Source organism: Hemitrygon akajei, chromosome 2 (genome assembly GCF_048418815.1).
Source record: "Hemitrygon akajei chromosome 2, sHemAka1.3, whole genome shotgun sequence".
Classification (NCBI taxonomy): Eukaryota; Metazoa; Chordata; class Chondrichthyes; order Myliobatiformes; family Dasyatidae; genus Hemitrygon; species Hemitrygon akajei.
This window is the reverse complement of record NC_133125.1, coordinates 197,051,760-197,072,205: the sequence shown is the minus strand read 5'-3', so window position 1 is coordinate 197,072,205 and position 20,446 is coordinate 197,051,760. Positions and strand designations below refer to the sequence as shown.

Genomic DNA, 20,446 nt, shown 5'->3' with positions numbered 1-20,446 from the left:
CAAAGATAGAGGTAGGGTGGGGGGGGGGGGGGGGTGGTGGACTGGATAGGACCTGGCTTCTGGGTTGCTCAGGATTAGTTACAAACTCAAAGTGGACCCGAGCCTCCCCCCCACCCACCCCTCACCCTGTCTCACAGCTCCCAGACACACAGACCCCATCCCTCCGGACCACATGGGCACAGAACTGGCTTCAGGGAGTGAATTTCCAGACAGGCCGAGCCTCCCCCCCACCCACCCCTCACCCTGTCTCACAGCTCCCAGGAGACAGGAGGGCAACATTCGCAGGGCCAGCGAAGGGGGGGCCGAGAGAGGGATGGTGAACGATGCACTCTGCTGCTGAGTTACTCCTATAGATGTGATGGCCTCTCTGCACCGCAGACAGACGAATCTCTCGCTCCATCAGTCGCTCAGCAGTTCCGACCTCCAGTGGCACCTCGGAACACAAATCAGAAGGGTTAGACCCCAACCGGAATTCAGGAGAAGCTAGCTCCCCCCGTGAGGGATTTCGACAAACAGCAAGGCAAGGGCATGTCTAAGGGGAGGCCATCAGAGAATCCACGCTGATGGATGTAGGACTGGAGCCATGGGACAAGCTCAAAAAGCACACATGGGGCAAGATGGCCCATCTATTTCCCCATCAGACACGGTTCCCCCTTCACCTACCTTTGGTGCAAGCAGATTCCCCAATGACGACTTGCAAATGCAGCAAGATTAACCCACACACCCAGTGCCCCAAAGCTAAAACAAGCTGTCAAAACAGTCGAAAACTTTGAATATTGCTGATATTCACATGCAAGGTATTAAAAATTAATATTTTTTTTCTAAGGTTAAAATAAAATAACATTAAAATATTGAAAACATTAATTAGTAACCCAACATTATTACTAGCCCCAGTAAATGGACTGGAGTGGGTGCCTTCTCCTGACCAACAACCGCCAAGGGAGGGCCCTTGGGTGCTCTTGGGTGTACGTGACTCCAGGCCCAGCAGTTGGCTCACCTTGCAAGGACCTTTGGGGGTGATTAGAGAGGGGCAAGGAAACCCAGACCAGACAGCAACACATAAACCCCTGCCAATGCCTACAAAAAGCATTCAACAACACCCCCCCCCCTTTCTTTAGCCAGAGGGTGGTGAATCTGTGGAATTCATCGCCACAGACACTTGTGGAGGACAAGTCATTGAGTGTATTCAAAATGGAGGCTGACGGTTCTTGATTACTCGCGTCAAAGGTTACGGGGAGAAGGCAGGGACAATCAGGGATGATTCAGCCATGATGGAATGGTGGAGCAGACTTGATGGACTAAGTAGCTTAATTCTGCCCCTATGTTTTATGGTCTTAAGGCAATATTCATGGGGAGGGTTGAGGGAGGGAGCTTCAGAATACTGTGCTCTCCACATCCAACCGAGACCACTGGCAGACTCACCTCCAGCGTGGTGGTCCCACCCAAACTCAGTGATCACTTGTCTCCACCCAGTGCCCAGCAATGCCCGCCTACAGGTGACCCAGGATACAGGTGTGTCCTCACGGGAGGGAGTCCGCCTAACCTCACCTGTGACCTTTGACCTCAGAGGGTATGTTTGACATTGACCTTTGGCACCAGCCTCTCCTGGATCTCAGAAAGAATCCGGTCCCTGGACTGTCCATCCTCCAGCAGTCCCTGCTCAGAGGGAGAGACACACACGTTACGGAACAAACAAAACAAGACGACAGAAGAGTGGTGGATGTAGTGTATAGTGACTTAGCGGTTAACGCGACGGTATCACAGCTCAGGGTGTCGAGTTTGAAGCTCAATTCCAACGTCCCCTCTCTGGAATGGAGATGAGACTGCCAGTGGAATGAGTGGGTTTTCTCCGGGTGCTCCAGGGTAAGCCGATTCAGAAAGTCGGGAGGCATGGGGAAACCAGGCAAACGTAGGTGTGTGGATTCAGAGTTAACTTGCCCAAGGAAGGCAGAGGTTGGTGACCAGTGGAGTCTCAGAGGGACCCCTGTTCTTTGTGACATGGATAAGGAAGCGGAAGGCCGGGTTAGTAACTTTGCAGAATACATGCAGGTTGGAGTTGTGGATATTGACAACGTAGGTTGCACTGGATGTTGACAGAATGCAACCCTGGGCTGAGAACTGGTAGATGAAGTTCAACTTTGAAAAATGTTAAGTGATTCACTTTGGAAAGTCAAATTTAAAGGTAGAATACAGGGTTCTTAGCAGAGTGGAGGATCTTCGGGTTCACATCATAGACCTCTGGAAGTTGCCATGCAAGCTGATAGGATGGTTAAGAAGGCGGACGGTGTGTTGGCCTTCACAAGTCGGGGGACCGAGTTCAAGAGCCACAAGGTAATGTTGCAGCTCTACAAAACCCTGGTTAGGCCACACTTGGATGTTTCTGTTCAGTTCTGCTTGTCTCATTATAGGAAGGATGTGGAAGCTTTAGAGAGGGTGCAGAGGAGATTTACCAGGATGCTGCCTGGATTAGAGAGGGTGCAGAGGAGATTCACCAGGGTGCTGCCTGGATTAGAGAGGGTGCAGAGGAGATTCACCAGGGTGCTGCCTGGATTAGAGAGGGTGCAGAGGAGATTCACCAGGACGCTGCCTGGATTAGAGAGGGTGCAGAGGAGATTCACCAGGATGCTGCCTGGATTGGAGAGGGTGCAGAGGAGATTCACCAGGATGCTGCCTGGATTAGAGAGGGTGCAGAGAAGATTTACCAGGATGCTGCCTGAATTAGAGAGGGTGCAGAGGAGATTTAACAGGATGCCACCTGGATTAGAGAGGGTGCAGAGGAGATTTACCAGGATGCTGCCTGGATTAGAGAGGGTGCAGAGGAGATTTACCAGGATGCTGCCGGGATTAGAGAGGGTGCAGAGGAGATTTACCAGGATGCCACCTGGATTAGAGAGGGTGCAGAGGAGATTTACCAGGATGCTGCCTGGATTAGAGAGGGTGCAGAGGAGATTTACCAGGATGCCACCTGGATTAGAGAGGGTGCAGAGGAGATTTACCAGGATGCTGCCTGGATTAGAGAGGGTGCAGAGGAGATTTACCAGGATGCTGCCTGGATTAGAAAGTGTGCAGAGGAGATTTACCAGGATGCTGCCTGGATTAGAGAGAGTGCAGAGAAGATTTACCAGGATACTGCCTGGATTAGAGAGTGTGCAGAGGAGATTTACCAGGATGCTGCCTGGATTAGAGAGGGTGCAGAGGAGATTCACCAGGATGCTGCCTGGATTAGAGAGGGTGCAGAGGAGATTTACCAGGATGCTGCCTGGATTAGAGAGGGTGCAGAGAAGATTTACCAGGATACTGCCTGGATTAGAGAGTGTGCAGAGGAGATTCACCAGGATGCTGCCTGGATTGGAGAGGGTGCAGAGGAGATTCACCAGGATGCTGCCTGGATTAGAGAGGGTGCAGAGAAGATTTACCAGGATGCTGCCTGAATTAGAGAGGGTGCAGAGGAGATTTACCAGGATGCCACCTGGATTAGAGAGGGTGCAGAGGAGATTTACCAGGATGCTGCCTGGATTAGAGAGGGTGCAGAGGAGATTTACCAGGATGCTGCCGGGATTAGAGAGGGTGCAGAGGAGATTTACCAGGATGCCACCTGGATTAGAGAGGGTGCAGAGGAGATTTACCAGGATGCTGCCTGGATTAGAGAGGGTGCAGAGGAGATTTACCAGGATGCCACCTGGATTAGAGAGGGTGCAGAGGAGATTTACCAGGATGCTGCCTGGATTAGAGAGGGTGCAGAGGAGATTTACCAGGATGCTGCCTGGATTAGAGAGGGTGCAGAGGAGATTTACCAGGATGCCACCTGGATTAGAGAGGGTGCAGAGGAGATTTACCAGGATGCCGCCTGGATTAGAGAGGGTGCAGAGGAGATTTACCAGGATGCTGCCTGGATTAGAGAGGGTGCAGAGGAGATTTACCAGGATGCTGCCTGGATTAGAGAGGGTGCAGAGGAGATTTACCAGGATGCTGCCTGGATTAGAGAGGGTGCAGAGGAGATTTACCAGGATGCTGCCTGGATTAGAGAGGGTGCAGAGGAGATTTACCAGGATGCTGCCTGGATTAGAGAGGGTGCAGAGGAGATTTACCAGGATGCTGCCTGGATTAGAGAGGGTGCAGAGGAGATTTACCAGGATGCTGCCTGGATTAGAGAGGGTGCAGAGGAGATTTACCAGGATGCTGCCTGGATTAGAGAGGGTGCAGAGGAGATTTACCAGGATGCTGCCTGGATTAGAGAGGGTGCAGAGGAGATTTACCAGGATGCTGCCTGGATTAGAGAGGGTGCAGAGGAGATTCACCAGGATACTGCCTGGATTAGAGAGGGTGCAGAGGAGATTTACCAGGGTGCTGCCTGGATTAGAGAGGGTGCAGAGGAGATTTACCAGGATGCTGTCTGGATTAGAGAGGGTGCAGAGGAGATTCACCAGGACGCTGCCTGGATTAGAGAGGATGCAGAGGAGATTTACCAGGATGCTGCCTGGATTAGAAAGTGTGCAGAGGAGATTTACCAGGATGCTGTCTGGATTAGAGAGGGTGCAGAGGAGAGTTACCAGGACGCTGCCTGGATTAGAGAGGGTGCAGAGGAGATTTACCAGGATGCTGCCTGGATTAGAGAGGGTGCAGAGGAGATTTACCAGGATGCTGTCTGGATTAGAGAGGGTGCAGAGGAGAGTTACCAGGACGCTGCCTGGATTAGAGAGGGTGCAGAGGAGATTTACCAGGATGCTGCCTGGATTAGAGAGGGTGCAGAGGAGATTTACCAGGATTCTGCCTGGATTAGAGAGTGTGCAGAGGAGATTTACCAGGATGCTGCCTGGATTAGAGAGGGTGCAGAGGAGATTTACCAGGATGCTGCCTGGATTAGAGAGGATGCAGAGGAGATTTACCAGGATGCTGCCTGGATTAGAAAGTGTGCAGAGGAGATTTACCAGGATGCTGCCTGGATTAGAGAGAGTGCAGAGAAGATTTACCAGGATACTGCCTGGATTAGAGAGTGTGCAGAGGAGATTTACCAGGATGCTGCCTGGATTAGAGAGGGTGCAGAGGAGATTCACCAGGATGCTGCCTGGATTAGAGAGGGTGCAGAGGAGATTTACCAGGATGCTGCCTGGATTAGAGAGGGTGCAGAGAAGATTTACCAGGATACTGCCTGGATTAGAGAGTGTGCAGAGGAGATTTACCAGGATGCTGCCTGGATTAGAGAGGGTGCAGAGGAGATTCACCAGGATGCTGCCTGGATTAGAGAGGGTGCAGAGGAGATTTACCAGGATGCTGCCTGGATTAGAGAGGGTGCAGAGGAGATTCACCAGGATGCTGCCTGGATTAGAGAGGGTGCAGAGGAGATTTACCAGGGTGCTGCCTGGATTAGAGAGGGTGCAGAGGAGATTCACCAGGATGCTGCCTGGATTAGAGAGGGTGCAGAGGAGATTCACCAGGATGCTGCCTGTAGAGAGGATGCAGAGGAGATTTACCAGGGTGCTGCCTGGATTAGAGAGGGTGCAGAGGAGATTTACCAGGATGCTGTCTTCGATTAGAGAGGGTGCAGAGGAGATTCACCAGGATACCCTCTGGATTAGAGAGGGTGCAGAGGAGATTTACCAGGATGCTGCCTGGATTAGAGAGGGTGCAGAGGAGATTTACCAGGATGCTGTCTTCGATTAGAGAGGGTGCAGAGGAGATTCACCAGGATACCCTCTGGATTAGAGAGGGTGCAGAGGAGATTTACCAGGATGCTGCCTGGATTAGAGAGGGTGCAGAGGAGATTTACCAGGATGCTGTCTTCGATTAGAGAGGGTGCAGAGGAGATTCACCAGGATACCCTCTGGATTAGAGAGGGTGCAGAGGAGATTTACCAGGATGCTGCCTGGATTAGAGAGGGTGCAGAGGAGATTTACCAGGATGCTGTCTTCGATTAGAGAGGGTGCAGAGGAGATTCACCAGGATACCCTCTGGATTAGAGAGGGTGCAGAGGAGATTTACCAGGATGCTGTCTTCGATTAGAGAGGTTGCAGAGGAGATTGACCAGGATGCTGCCTGGATTAGAGAGGGTGCAGAGGAGATTGACCAGGATGCTGCCTGGATTGGAGAGGGTGCAGAGGAGATTGACCAGGATGCTGCCTGGATTAGAGAGGGTGCAGAGGAGATTTACCAGGATGCTGCCTGGATTAGAGAGGGTGCAGAGGAGATTGACCAGGATGCTGCCTGGATTAGAGAGGGTGCAGAGGAGATTTACCAGGATGCTGCCTGGATTAGAGAGGGTGCAGAGGAGATTTACCAGGATGCTGCCTGGATTAGAGAGGGTGCAGAGGAGATTCACCAGGATGCTGCCTGGATTAGAGAGGGTGCAGAGGAGATTTACCAGGGTGCTGCCTGGATTAGAGAGGGTGCAGAGGAGATTTACCAGGATGCTGTCTTCGATTAGAGAGGGTGCAGAGGAGATTCACCAGGATGCTGCCTGGATTAGAGAGGGTGCAGAGGAGATTCACCAGGATACCCTCTGGATTAGAGAGGTGCAGAGGAGATTTACCAGGGTGCTGCCTGGATTAGAGAGGGTGCAGAGGAGATTTACCAGGATGCTGTCTTCGATTAGAGAGGTTGCAGAGGAGATTGACCAGGATGCTGCCTGGATTAGAGAGGGTGCAGAGGAGATTGACCAGGATGCTGCCTGGATTAGAGAGGGTGCAGAGGAGATTGACCAGGATGCTGCCTGGATTAGAGAGGGTGCAGAGGAGATTTACCAGGATGCTGCCTGGATTAGAGAGGGTGTAGAGGAGATTCACCAGGATGCTGCCTGGATTAGAGAGGGTGTAGAGGAGATTCACCAGGATGCTGCCTGGATTAGAGAGGGTGTAGAGGAGATTCACCAGGATGCTGCCTGGATTAGAGAGGGTGTCTTACCAGGAAAGGTTGAGCGAGCTGGAGCTTTTCTTCTGGAGCGACAGAGGATGAGAGGTGACTTGATAGAGATGATGAGAGGCATCGATCGAGTGGTTGGCCAGAGGTTTGTTTTTTCAGCCATGGGGCATAATTTTAAGATGATTGGGGAAAGGTATGGGGGGGAGGGGTCAGAGGTAAACACAGATAGAGGTAGGTTGTGGAACACACTTCCAAGGATGGTGGTAGAGGGACCATTAAGAAACTCGGATAGATGCATGGATGATAGAAAATTGGAGGGTTGTGTCAGAGGGAAGGGTTAAATTGGTTTTAGAGTGGTTTTAAAGGTCAGCACAACATCATGGGACGAAGTGCCTGTGCTATGCTGTAACCTTATCAATGAATGCCTACACTGCAGTTGCCATCACCGGATGGGGCTGACGGGCACACCCACCAGAATGAGTTGGTCCTTGCTGTGTAGCAGTGCCTGGAGATGGAGCCATTCGGCATTGTGACTGCGGGCACTGCAGGTCTGGAGCTCGGAGAGGCGGCGGATTTCGGCTTCCCTGCCCTTGAGCTCCAGGGACACCCGGCTCATCTCCCGGGCATGGGAAGCCTGTGCCCGCCCCTCCTGGGCTGTAATCTCCTGCGGAGAGAGAAGGGAAAGGGAAGCAGAGAGTTACTGTCGGCGTCAGGAGCAGGGTCCACCAGCAGCAGAACGCCAACAGCGACCCTGCCCACACAGTAAGACCCCACAGGTCGGGCTCCCTGCCACCGCTGTGCTCTCATGCTAGGACAAACGACCACAAGACCTAGGAATAGAATTAGTCCACTCAGCCCATCGAGTCTGTTCCCCCATTCCACCGTCCCTTTCAACCCACGTTCTTCTGCCTTCTCCCCGTCACCTTTCACAGCCTGACTACTCGAGAACCCATCAATCTCCGCAATAAATATACCCAATGACTAGGTCTTCACAGCCATGAATTTCACAGATTCACCAGCGTCTGGGCAAAGCAATACCCTCTCATCTGTTCTAAATGGACGTCCCTCTGGTCCCAGACTCCCCCACTTCCACTCTATCTAGCCCTTTCAGTATTCGATAGGTTTCAATGAGATCCCCCTCACTATTCATCTAAACTCCAGTGAATGCAGCCATCAAGCGCTCCTGATATGTTAACCCCTTCATTCCTGGGATCAGTCTTGCAAACCTCCTCTGGACCCTCTCCAGTGCCAGCACTCCTTTTCTTAGATAACAGCTCACAATACAGCCCAACCAATGCCTTATCATGGGATCGTGCTGGATCATCCTCGCATCCCAGAGGGGGCTTCAGGCTCCTACCTGGATCAGCCGGTCCTTCTCAGCCAGGGATCGGGATAGCTCCTGGATGACCTTGTCGTAGTCCTCCTTCTGCCGGCTCAGCTTGGCCTGCGCCTCAGACAGGAGCTGCTCCTTGTCCTGCAGTCGGAGGCACAGACCAGCCAGGGAGTCAGGACCCTCGGGCAGGCCCCGGGCCAACAGCGAGTCCGACAGAGCCTGCGAAGCACAGACAGGGGGCGATTGAGGGATCGGCAGTGGACAGGGTGAGCAGTTTCAAATTCCTGGATGCCAACATCTCTCCTGGGCCCAACAAATTGATGCAATTCATCAGAGAGGCTATATTTCATTAGGAGTTGGAGGAGACTCGGTATGACGCCAAAGACTCCGCAGATGCCCAATGAGGAGCACTCTAACTGGCTGCGTCACTGTCTGGTACGGGGGTGGAGGGGCCACTGCACAGGAGCGGGAAAAGGGCAGAAAGGGCAGCCAGCTCCATCATGGGTACGAGCCCCCACAGCTTCCGGGACAGTTTCATAAGGTGATGCCTCAAAGAGGCAGCATCCATCATTAAGGATGCTCACCACCCAGGCCATCCCCTCTTCTCATTGCCTCCATCAGGGAGCAGGTACAGGAGCCTGAAGAAGCAAACTCAATGGTTTAGGAACAGCTTCTTCCCCTCCGCCATCAGATTTCTGAATGGACAGTGAACCCACAAAAATGTTTTACTCTCTTTTTGTACTATTTTAAAATTTAATTTTATAGATATATTTCTTATTGTAGTTTGTATTCTTTTATCATGTGCTGCCATGCATGCTGTCGTAAAATAACCGGTTTCACAATACGTGCCAGTGATGTCAAACCTCATCTGGGTTCTGATGGTGGGGGGGGGTGGTGGGGGAGGGGGAAGAGAGGGTGAGGGGATGGTGTAGGAGTGGCAGAGGGTTTGGAAAAAGGTCGAGGGAGGTAAATAGTAATAGAGTGCACTGTACTTACTGTAGTAGAGCCCAGGGCGACCCATTTCCTGGAGAATTCTCACCTCCGACAGCCCGTGGAATGGTTTGGGGCTTGTACCCAAGAAGGGTGCCAGGGTGTCTGCCTGTCTACTCTCTCTATCACTCTCACTATCTTTCCATAGACCCTAGTCCCGCCCGTACCTTCACATCGCCGGTCAGGCTGTGCAGAGCGGCCTGCTGTTGCTGTTGGACCTCCTCCCATCCCCGCCGGTCAGCGGCTCGCTGCTCCTCCCACAGCTGCCAGCTCTGCTCCACGCTCCGGCCCAGCCGCTGAAGCTGCGACTCCTTCTGTCCCAGGCTCACGTTTAACGTCTGCAGGGTAAGAGACAGAGAGGGGGCTGTGGGGAAGGAGAATGCCACAGCGGTGCCAAGCTGTGGGGCCAGGACAGCGGGGAGAAGTCAGGTGACCTCCCCTCAGCAGTGGGAGATCCCGAGGCGAGGGATCATGAACACAAGAGATTCTACAGAAAATCTCGAAGATCTGACAGAGGTTTACAAAATTCTGAGAAGCACAGGGGTGGACAGACAGGGGTGGCTAATACCACAGGACATGTATTAAAGGTGAGACGGGGTAATTTCAGAGGAGATCTGAGGGGCAAACGGTCAGTATGGGTGGGATGGGTCGAAGGGTCTTCTGCTGAGGGGTTACAGCAGGTGACAGGACGGAGGGAGACTCACGTTGATCATTTCCTCGTTGCGAGCTAGGACTTCACCCAGACGTCTGATGTCCCTGTCCTTCTCGAGTAAAGCCTGCTTCAGCCGCTCAGCCTCACTCTCCATCTCCTGCAGGACACCCAGCACCTCTTCACTGGCCTGCTGCAAGTACCAAAGGGCAATGATGTTATTACCGATCTGTACAGTCTATGGACTTTCAGTTTGGAAGCCCAGGATCCAGTTGCAGAGGGACATACAGAGGCCCAGGTTTTGGAGCTTTTTAATCAGAACTGGAGGAATTAGTATTGTCCAGGTGATCCAAGGCCTTGTGATGACCCAATGAGATCGAGTCCACTGGAGATCTACTGTGGTGATAGGCAAATTGCACTGGACACAATACAACTGATGGATGAACATGAAATGTGAAAGTATCTGGGATATCAACAACGAAAATAGATCAGAGTGTGATAAAGGGAATTTACTTCAAGGCTCAAGAAAATCAGCTAAATAGAGCTCAGCAGTAAAAATACAACAAAGCCAAGGAACATTTTCGCTGCAGGCTCAGAGTTGGAGATCTCTACACAGAAATAGAAGGGTTCCTTGGGACAATACAGGACCAGGTGGTCAACACAAAAAAATATCAAAAATGCATAACATAAGCCCAACAAGTCCAAGACGATAAGTGCAGGAAATGCCCAGAAGCAGCCCAGCACATTACTGGATCCTGCAGGAGTTATCTCAATCTGGTAACCTACACAGGCACAATCAAACATTATTCACCAAAATCCTGCTTTAAAACACAAACTCATAAAAGAAACCGTATCGTACTTTAAGCACAAGCCTGACCCAGGTTTAGAGTCAGAGTCCCACAGTAACTACAGCCAATTCGTTACTATAGACAGGACGATCCATGACAACAGTCCGGATGTAATAACACAGGATGAACAGGCAAACACAACAGCCATTCCAAACACACATAACATTCAGAAATCACAAACAAGAGAGAATCAAGCTACACACAAAATGCTCAGCAGGCCAGGCAGCATCTATGGAGAAGAGTAAGCAGTTGACGTTTTGGGCTGACTTCCATCTTTTCTTCAGGACTGAAGAAGACAGATGAGAAGTCAGAGCGGGGTAGGGGGAAGAGGTAGGTGACGGGTGAAACCGGCAGAGGGGGAGGTGTGCAGTAAAGAGCTGGGAAGTTATTGGTGAAAGAGATAAAGGGCTGGAGACGGGGGCCCAAAATGTCACCTGTACTTTTTTTTCTCCCCCATAGATGCCTGCTGAGCATTTTGTGTGTGTAGCTTGGATTTCCAGCATCTGCAGATTTTCTCTTGTTAGTGACCAGAGGGAGGTGATGCGCAAGTGAAGAGATAGGGTGAGAGAGCAAAATGGGGATGGGGGACGGTGAAGGAGAAGGCAGTGGGGGGGGGGGGGGGGGGGCATTACTGGAAGTTTGAGAAATCAATGCTCATGCCATCAGGTTAGAAGCTACCCAGATGGAATATAAGCCGTTGCTCCTGCAACCTGAGTGTGGCCTCTTTTGGGTTTGATTTCAACATTTAAGAGAAATTTGGAGAGTTACACGGATGTGAGGGGTGTGAAGGGCAACAGGGAGGGCAAGAAGGGGGTCTCTAGACTTACCTCTAGACCTTCTTCTCGTTTGTCCAACCAGAGGCAGAGCGTTCTAATCCCGTTATCCTCTGGGCCATCAGTGGTCTTGTTGCTGGACAGTTGGTTGATCAGCTTCACACACTCCTGCCAGAAATGGGAGAACCAGGGAACAAAACAGACAGACAGCAGGTCAGTACAGAGGTGACAGTCAGGGAAAGAGGCTGTTACCCATCACCATCTTCCACATCAGAACAGACAGACAGTAGGTCAGTACAGAGGTGACAGTCAGGGATTCATCAGGGAAAGAGGCTGCTACCCATCACCATTTTCCACATCAGCTCAATGCAAACGCTGGACATGAAGAACCTGCGTTGCAGGAAAGGACCAATCAAGCTTAAGCAAGTACCTGGGCCTGCGATCTGCCTACCGCCACAACAGGTCTACAGCAGGTGTCATCTCTTTGACTCTTCAAGTCAAGTCAAGTCAACTTTTATTGTCATTTCGACCATCACTGCTGGTACAGTGCATAGTAAAAATGAGACAACGTTTTTCATGCAGCCTTATTCCAGGTCAGCATGTTGTTTATTGACTGTTTATTCCTACGTCTGATCAACAGTTCCCGATCCTAGGCCTCCGTATGGCCCTCCGCAAATGGATCTTTGACTTTGACTGGAAGCCTGTGCAGATCAGAAATAACACCTCCACTTTGCTGATAATCTGCATGGGCACACCGCCGGGATGTCTGCTTAGCCCACTGCTCTACCCCCTCTGCGCCCATGAATGTGTGGGAGGGGTGAGAGGGTCAGTGGGGAGTGGAACGCTGTCATTGGGGGGGGTGGGAGGGGTGAGAGGTTCACTGGGGAGTGGAACGCTGTCATGGGGGGGGGGTGGGAGGGGTGAGAGGTTCACTGGGGAGTGGAACACTGTCCCGTGGGGTGGGAGGGGTGAGAGGGTCACTGGGGAGTGGAACGCTGTCATGGGGGGGGGGGTGGGAGGGGTGAGAGGTTCACTGGGGAGTGGAACACTGTCCTGTGGGGTGGGAGGGGTGAGAGGGTCACTGGGGAGTGGAACACTGTCCTGTGGGGTGGGAGGGGTGAGAGGGTCAGTGGGGAGTGGAACACTGTCCTGTGGGGTGGGAGGGGTGAGAGGGTCACTGGGGAGTGGAACACTGTCCTGTGGGGTGGGAGGGGTGAGAGGGTCAGTGGGGAGTGGAACACTGTCCTGTGGGGTGGGAGGGGTGAGAGGTTCACTGGGGAGTGGAACACTGTCCTGTGGGGTGGGAGGGGTGAGAGGGTCAGTGGGGAGTGGAACGCTGTCATTGGGGGGGGTGGGAGGGGTGAGAGGGTCAGTGGGGAGTGGAAAGCTGTCATTGGGGGGGTGGGAGGGGTGAGAGGGTCAGTGGGGAGTGGAACGCTGTCATTGGGGGGGTGGGAGGGGTGAGAGGGTCAGTGGGGAGTGGAACGCTGTCATTGGGGGGGGTGGGTGGGGTGAGAGGTTCACTGGGGAGTGGAACACTGTCCTGTGGGGTGGGAGGGGTGAGAGGTTCACTGGGGAGTGGAACACTGTCCTGTGGGGTGGGAGGGGTGAGAGGGTCAGTGGGGAGTGGAAAGCTGTCATTGGGGGGGTGGGAGGGGTGAGAGGGTCACTGGGGAGTGGAACGCTGTCATTGGGGGGGGTGGGTGGGGTGAGAGGTTCACTGGGGAGTGGAACACTGTCCTGTGGGGTGGGAGGGGTGAGAGGGTCACTGGGGAGTGGAACACTGTCCTGTGGGGTGGGAGGGGTGAGAGGTTCACTGGGGAGTGGAACACTGTCCTGTGGGGTGGGAGGGGTGAGACGTTCACTGGGGAGTGGAACACTGTCCTGTGGGGTGGGAGGGGTGAGACGTTCACTGGGGAGTGGAACACTGTCCTGTGGGGTGGGAGGGGTGAGAGGGTCACTGGGGAGTGGAACACTGTCCTGTGGGGTGGGAGGGGTGAGACGTTCACTGGGGAGTGGAACACTGTCCTGTGGGGTGGGAGGGGTGAGAGGGTCACTGGGGAGTGGAACACTGTCCTGTGGGGTGGGAGGGGTGAGACGTTCACTGGGGAGTGGAACACTGTCCTGTGGGGTGGGAGGGGTGAGAGGGTCACTGGGGAGTGGAACACTGTCCTGTGCGGTGGGAGGGGTGAGACGTTCACTGGGGAGTGGAACACTGTCCTGTGGGGTGGGAGGGGTGAGACGTTCACTGGGGAGTGGAACACTGTCCTGTGGGGTGGGAGGGGTGAGAGGGTCACTGGGGAGTGGAACACTGTCCTGTGGGTTGGGAGGGGTGAGAGGTTCACTGGGGAGTGGAACACTGTCCTGTGCGGTGGGAGGGGTGAGAGGGTCAGTGGGGAGTGGAACACTGTCCTGTGGGGTGGGAGGGGTGAGAGGGTCAGTGGGGGGTGGAACACTGTCCTGTGGGGTGGGAGGGGTGAGAGGGTCAGTGGGGAGTGGAACACTGTCCTGTGGGGTGGGAGGGGTGAGAGGGTCAGTGGGGAGTGGAACACTGTCCTGCGGGGTGGGAGGGGTGAGAGGTTCACTGGGGAGTGGAACACTGTCCTGCGGGGTGGGAGGGGTGAGAGGTTCACTGGGGAGTGGAACACTGTCCTGCGGGGTGGGAGGGGTGAGACGTTCACTGGGGAGTGGAACACTGTCCTGTGGGGTGGGAGGGGTGAGACGTTCACTGGGGAGTGGAACACTGTCCTGTGGGGTGGGAGGGGTGAGACGTTCACTGGGGAGTGGAACACTGTCCTGTGGGTTGGGAGGGGTGAGAGGTTCACTGGGGAGTGGAACACTGTCCTGTGCGGTGGGAGGGGTGAGAGGGTCAGTGGGGAGTGGAACACTGTCCTGTGGGGTGGGAGGGGTGAGAGGGTCAGTGGGGGGTGGAACACTGTCCTGTGGGGTGGGAGGGGTGAGAGGGTCAGTGGGGAGTGGAACACTGTCCTGTGGGGTGGGAGGGGTGAGAGGGTCAGTGGGGAGTGGAACACTGTCCTGCGGGGTGGGAGGGGTGAGAGGTTCACTGGGGAGTGGAACACTGTCCTGCGGGGTGGGAGGGGTGAGAGGTTCACTGGGGAGTGGAACACTGTCCTGCGGGGTGGGAGGGGTGAGAGGTTCAGTGGGGGGTATGAGGGGTGAGAGGTTCAGTGGGGGGTATGAGGGGTGAAGGGTTCAGTGGGGGGTATGAGGGGTGAGAGGTTCAGTGGGGGGTATGAGGGGTGAAGGGTTCAGTGGGGGGTATGAGGGGTGAAGGGTTCAGTGGGGGGTATGAGGGGTGAGAGGTTCAGTGGGGGGTGGAACACTGTCCTGGGGGATGGGAGGGGTGAGGTGGTCAGAGGTTTTACAGTGGAGTGGGTGGTCACAGACAGCAGTGCACCATCTGGAGGAGTGGTAACCAGGGAACCGTGGTCAGGACTGTGCTGAGAGAACGCTCCACTCGGCAGAGAGGGACGGAGGCTCAGGAAAGTGAAAGTATGGGGGGGAAGGCAATTTGCTTCAGACATTGTCTTTCCGGTGAGGTGATAAACTGTGGATTTATCCACTCTCTCTCAGCACCAGCGTTCTCTTCCTGCCATTGTACTTCCTGCCGTGACCCGGCAGGTTTCCTCCAGGTGCTCTGCCTTCCTCCCACATTGGGCTCAGCAGGTTGTGCAGACGCTATGCTGTCACCGGAATTGTGAAATACAGGCTGCCCCAAGGCCAGCGTAACCTCCGAAGACTTGATTTGACGCAAATGGTACATTTCACTTTACGTTGCAATGTAAACGTGAGAAAACAGTTCATCTTTAATTTGCATCCTGGCCAGTGTCACGGGGAGAACGTCCAGACTCTGGACAGGGGCAGCAGTGGGAAGTGAACCCGGGTCTCCAGCTCTGGGGAGCGTTACGCTAACCACTCCACCCTGACATCTGACTGTCAGGCCTCCTACGTCTACCGAACACTCAGAGGCACCAGCAGAGGAAGGACTCCAGTAAATTTCCTCTGAACTCCTCTCAGCCCCCTGCCCCATAGAGGAGACAGGCTGCAGGCTCTTCACTCGCGACCCCCTCACCTGTAACAGCTGCTCCTTGCTGCGCAGGTCGCGGGCCAGCCCCTGTACTAAGCGACATCCTGTGTAAGCGCTGAGCTCCTGGTTTGCCTCTGGCCGCCACCCAGCCTCCTGTGGAGAGGGCAGCATCGACATGTCAGCAGGTGCAGCAGAGGGTGCAAGCAGATTATTAGTAAGGTTGTCATTGGCAGGAGACTAGGAACACAAATCACCATGGTAGAACAGAATTAATCAATGAATCGCCTAATTCTGCTCCCATGTCTTATGGGAACCTCCTTTTCCCTCCACATTTGCAGTATTGTGAGTAGTTTTGGGCCCCTCATCTTAGAAACGATGTGCTGGCATTGGAGAGGGTCCAGACGGTGTTCACAAGAATGATTCTGGGAATGAAAGGGTTAATATATGAGGAGCATTTGATGGCTCTGGGTCTGTACTGGCTGGAGTTTGGAAGAATGAACTATTACAAGGGAGAAGGTGCTCAAAAAGCTGAAAGACCTGAAGGTACAGAAGTCACCTGGACCAGATGAACTGCACCCCAGGGTTCTGAAAGAGGTAGTGTTGTGGAGGCACTAGAAATTTCAAAAATCAATGGACTCTGACATGCTGCCAGAGGACTGGAAATTTGCAAATGTCACTCCATTCTTAAAGAAGGGAGGGAGGCAGCAGGAAGGAAATCATAGACCAGTTAGCCTGACCTCAGTGGCTGGGAAGATGTTTCAGTCCATTGTTAAGGATGAGGTGATGGAGTACTTGGTGACACAGGACAAGATAGTACAAAGTCAGCATGGTTTCCTTAAGGGAAAATCTTGCCTGATGAACCATTTGGAATTCTTTGAGGAGATTACAAGTAGGGTAGATAAAGGGGGTGTAGTGGATGTTCTATATTTGGACTTGCAGAAGGTCTTTGACAAGGTGCCACGCGTGAGGCTGCTTATCAAGTTATGAGCCCATGGTATTACAGGAAAGTTACTGGCATGGTTAGACCATTGGCTGATTGGCAAGAGGCAGCAAGTGGGATTAACAGGATCCTTTTCTGGTTGGCTGCCAGTGACTAGTGGTGTTCCACAGGGGTCCGTGTTGGGACCACTTCTTCTTATGCTGTATATAAATGATTTAGATGATGGAATAGATGGCTTTGTTGCCAAGTTTGCAGATGATATGAAGGTTGGTGGAGGGGCAGGTGGTGTTGAGGAAACAGGTAGGCTGCGGAAGGATTAGGAGAATGGGCAAGAAAATTGCAAATCAAATACAATGTTGGAAATGCATGGTAATGCACTTTAGTAGAAATAAGTGTGCAGACTATTTTCTAAACGGAGAGAAAATCCAGAACTCTGAGATGCAAAGGGACTTGGGAGTCCTTGTACAGAATACCCTGAAGGTTAACTTGCAGGTAGAGTCAGTGGTGAGGAAGGAAAATGCAATGTTAGCATAAGGTCTAGAATACAAGAGCAGGGATGTGATGCTGAGGCTTTATAAGGCACTGGTGAGGCCTCACCTTGAGTATTGTGAACAGTTTTGGGCCCCTCATCTTAGAAGAGATGTGCTGGCATTGGAGAGGGTCCAGAGGAGGTTCACAAGGATGATTCCAGGAATGAAAGGGTTATCATTTGAGGAACATTTGATAGCCCTGGATCTGCTCTCGCTGGAATTTTGAAGGATGCGGGAGGGGTGCAGATCTCATGGAAACCTTTCGAATGGTGAAAGGCCTAAACAGAGTAGATATGAAAAGGATGTTTCCCATGGTGGGGGAGTCAAGGACAAGAGGGCACAGTCTCGGGATAGAGAGGCGTCCATTTAAAACAGATCTGGAGAAATTTCTTTAGCTGGAGGATGGTGAATTTATGGAATTTGTTACCACGGGCAACTGTGGAGGGCAGGTCATTGAGTGTATTTAAGGCGGACGTTGATAGGTTCTTGTTTGGACACAGCATCAAAGGTAATGGGGAGAAGGCCAGGGAGTATGGCTGAGGAGGGTAAAAAGGGATCAGCCATGATGGAATGGCAGAGCAGACTCGATAACCTGATTCTTATGGTTTAATTCAGTATTTAGTAGATGCACCTTTGGCAGCAATTTCAACCTTGAGCCTGTGTGGATCGGTCTCTATCAGCTTTGCACATCTGGACACTGCAATCTTTCCCCATTCTTCACAAAACTATTCAAGCTCTGTCAGATTGCATGGGGATTGTGAGTGAACAGACCTTTTGAAGTCCAGCCACAAATTCTCAACTGGATAGCGGTCTGAACTCTGACTTGGCCACTCCAGGACATTACCTTTGTTGATTTTAAGCCATTCCTGTGTAGCTTTGGCTTTATGCTTGGGGTCATTGTCTTGCTGGAAAACAAATCTTCTCCCAAGTCACAGTTCTCTTGCAGAATACATCATGTTTTCCTCCAGGATTTCCCTGTGTTTTGCTGCATTCATTTCAGTCTCTACCATTACAACTCTTCCAGGGCCTGCTGCAGTGAAGCATCCCCACAGCATGATGCAGCCACCACCATGCTTCACGGTAGGGATGGGATGTTTTTGATGATGTGCAGTGTTTGGCTTACACCAAACATGGTGTTTAGTCTGATGGTCAAAAAGCTCAATTTTGGTTCATCAGACCATAGAACCTTCTTCCAGCTGACATCAGAGTCTCCCCCATGCCTTCTGGTAAAATCTAGTGGAGATTTCATGTGAGGGGTTTTTTCCCCAACAGTGGCTTTCTCTTTGCCCCTCTCCCATAAAGCTGTGACTGGTGAAGCACCCGGGCAACAGTTGTTGTATGCACAGTCTCTCCTATCTCAGCCACTGAAGCTTGTAACTCCTCCAGAGTTGTCAAAGGTCTCTTGGTCGCCTCCCTCACTAGTCCCCTTCATTCACAGTCACTCAGTTTCTGAAGACGGCCTGCTCCAGGCAGATTTACAGCTGTGTCATATTCTTTCCATTTCTTGATGACTGACAACTGTACTCCAAGGGATATTCAGTGACTTGGAAATTTTCTTGTATCCATCTCCTGAATTGTGCTTTTCAATAACCTTTTTACAGAGTTGCTTGGAGTGTTCTTTTGTCTTCATGGTGTAGTTTTTGCCGGGATACTGACTCACCAACAGTTGGAGCTTCCAGATACAGGTGTAGTTTTACTCCAATCAATTGAAACACCTTGACTGTAATCTCCATTTGACTAATTATCTGACTTCTCAAACCAATTGGCTGCACCAGTGATGATTTGGTGTGTCACATTAAAAGGGAATGAATTCTTGTGCAATCATTCATTTTGTGTTTTATATTGTAATTAATTAAATCATTTTGTAGAGATCTGTTTCATCTTTGACATGAAAGTCTTTTTTCTGTTGATCAGTGCCAAAAAAGCCAAATTAAATCCACTGTGATTTAATGTTGTAAAGCAATAAAACATGAAAACTTCCAAGGAGTGGGGAATACTCCTGTAGGCACTGTAAATACTTCTCAAGACACGGACTGATTAAAGATAGTCAGCTCGGCTTCGTGCGTGGCAGGTCACGTCTAACCAATTTTGAGTTTTGAGATAGTTACCCGGAAAGTGGATGTTGTCGATCTGGACTTTAGCGAGGCATTTGACAAGGCCCCACGTGGAGGCTGGTCAAGAAGCTTCAGTCACTCAGCATTCAGGGTGAGGTAGTAGATCGGATTAGACATTGGCTTTGTGGGAGAAGCCAGAGAGTGGTAGTAGATGGTTGGTCTCTGACTGGAGGCCTTTGACTAGTGGTGTGCCGCAGGGATCGGTGCTGGGTCCATTTTTGTTTGTCATCTGTGTCAATGGTCTGGATGATAATGTGATTAACTGGATCAGCAAATTTGCAGATGATACCAAGACCGGGGGCTGTAGTGGACAGTGAGGAAGGCTATCAGGGATTGCAGAGGGATCTGCATCAGCCGGAAAATTGGGCTGAAAAACAGCAGATGGAATTTAATGCAGACAAGTGTGAGGTGTTGCACGTCGGTAGGACCAGCCGGGGTAGGTTTTACACAGGGAACGGTGGGGCATTGATATTCCTGGATATGGGAATACAGGTCTATAATTTGTTGAAAATGGCATCACAGGTATATAGGATCGTAAAGAAAGCTTTTGGCACTTTGGCCTTCAAAAATCATTGCACCGAGTACAGGAGATGGGATGTTAACGGAAGTTGTTTAGGATGTAGGTGAGGTCTACTTTGGAGTACTGTTTGCAGTTTTGGTCACCTGCCTACAGGAAAGGTGTACATTAGGTTGAAAGAGTGCAGAGAAAATTTACAAGGATGTTGCTGGGTCTAGAGGACCCCAGTTATGAGATAAGATTCAATAGTTTTGGACTATAGTCTTAAGGATGTAGAAGACTGAGAGGAGATTTGACAGAAGTATACGAAATTCTGAGGGCTTAATGCAAACGGACGAGAGTACAACCAGAGGTCATGGGTGAAGGGTGAAAGGTGAGAAGTTTAAGGGGAAAATGAGGGAAACTTCTTCACTCAGAGGGTTATGAGAGTGTGGAGTGAGCTGACAGACAAGAGGTGCACGCAAGCTCGATTTCAATGTCGAAGAGAAGTTCACATAGGGAGATGGATGGAGGGTTACGGAACCAGTCAATGTCGATAGGAGTCGGCAGTTTGAATGGTTTCGGCCTGGACAATATGCGCCAAAGGGCCCGTTTCCGTGCTGCACATTATGAGGCTGCATCTGCATACAGTTGTGATCTTCTCTCTGTAGGAAGGGTCTGGAGAGGGTGCCGCCGGGATCAGAGCTCTAACGAGAGGCTGGACAAACGTGGAGTGGCAGAGGCTGAGGGGAGATCTGATAGTGATTTATACGATTATGAGAGGCATGGATAGAGAAGACAGACAGTATCTGTTTCCCAAGGTTGAAATGTCCAGTACCAGAGGCATGCATTGATGGTGACAGGCAAGTT

At 51.8% G+C, this 20,446-nt stretch overlaps 1 protein-coding gene across 1 annotated transcript in view; it reads right to left on the bottom strand.

Annotated features, from left to right (window-relative positions):
* Positions 1-218: 218 nt before the first annotated feature.
* The window catches only part of LOC140719876 (uncharacterized), a 43,725-nt gene continuing 23,497 nt past the window's right edge, over positions 219-20,446 (bottom strand). The window contains exons 4-11 of the mRNA XM_073034804.1: positions 15,542-15,649; positions 11,503-11,616; positions 9,883-10,020; positions 9,346-9,516; positions 8,213-8,407; positions 7,328-7,519; positions 1,549-1,656; positions 219-433 (exon numbers count right to left, since the gene is read on the bottom strand). Of these exons, the coding sequence (XP_072890905.1) occupies positions 1,564-1,656; positions 7,328-7,519; positions 8,213-8,407; positions 9,346-9,516; positions 9,883-10,020; positions 11,503-11,616; positions 15,542-15,649 (1,011 nt within the window). The 3' untranslated portion in view covers positions 219-433; positions 1,549-1,563. The remainder of the gene's footprint in view (positions 434-1,548; positions 1,657-7,327; positions 7,520-8,212; positions 8,408-9,345; positions 9,517-9,882; positions 10,021-11,502; positions 11,617-15,541; positions 15,650-20,446) is intronic.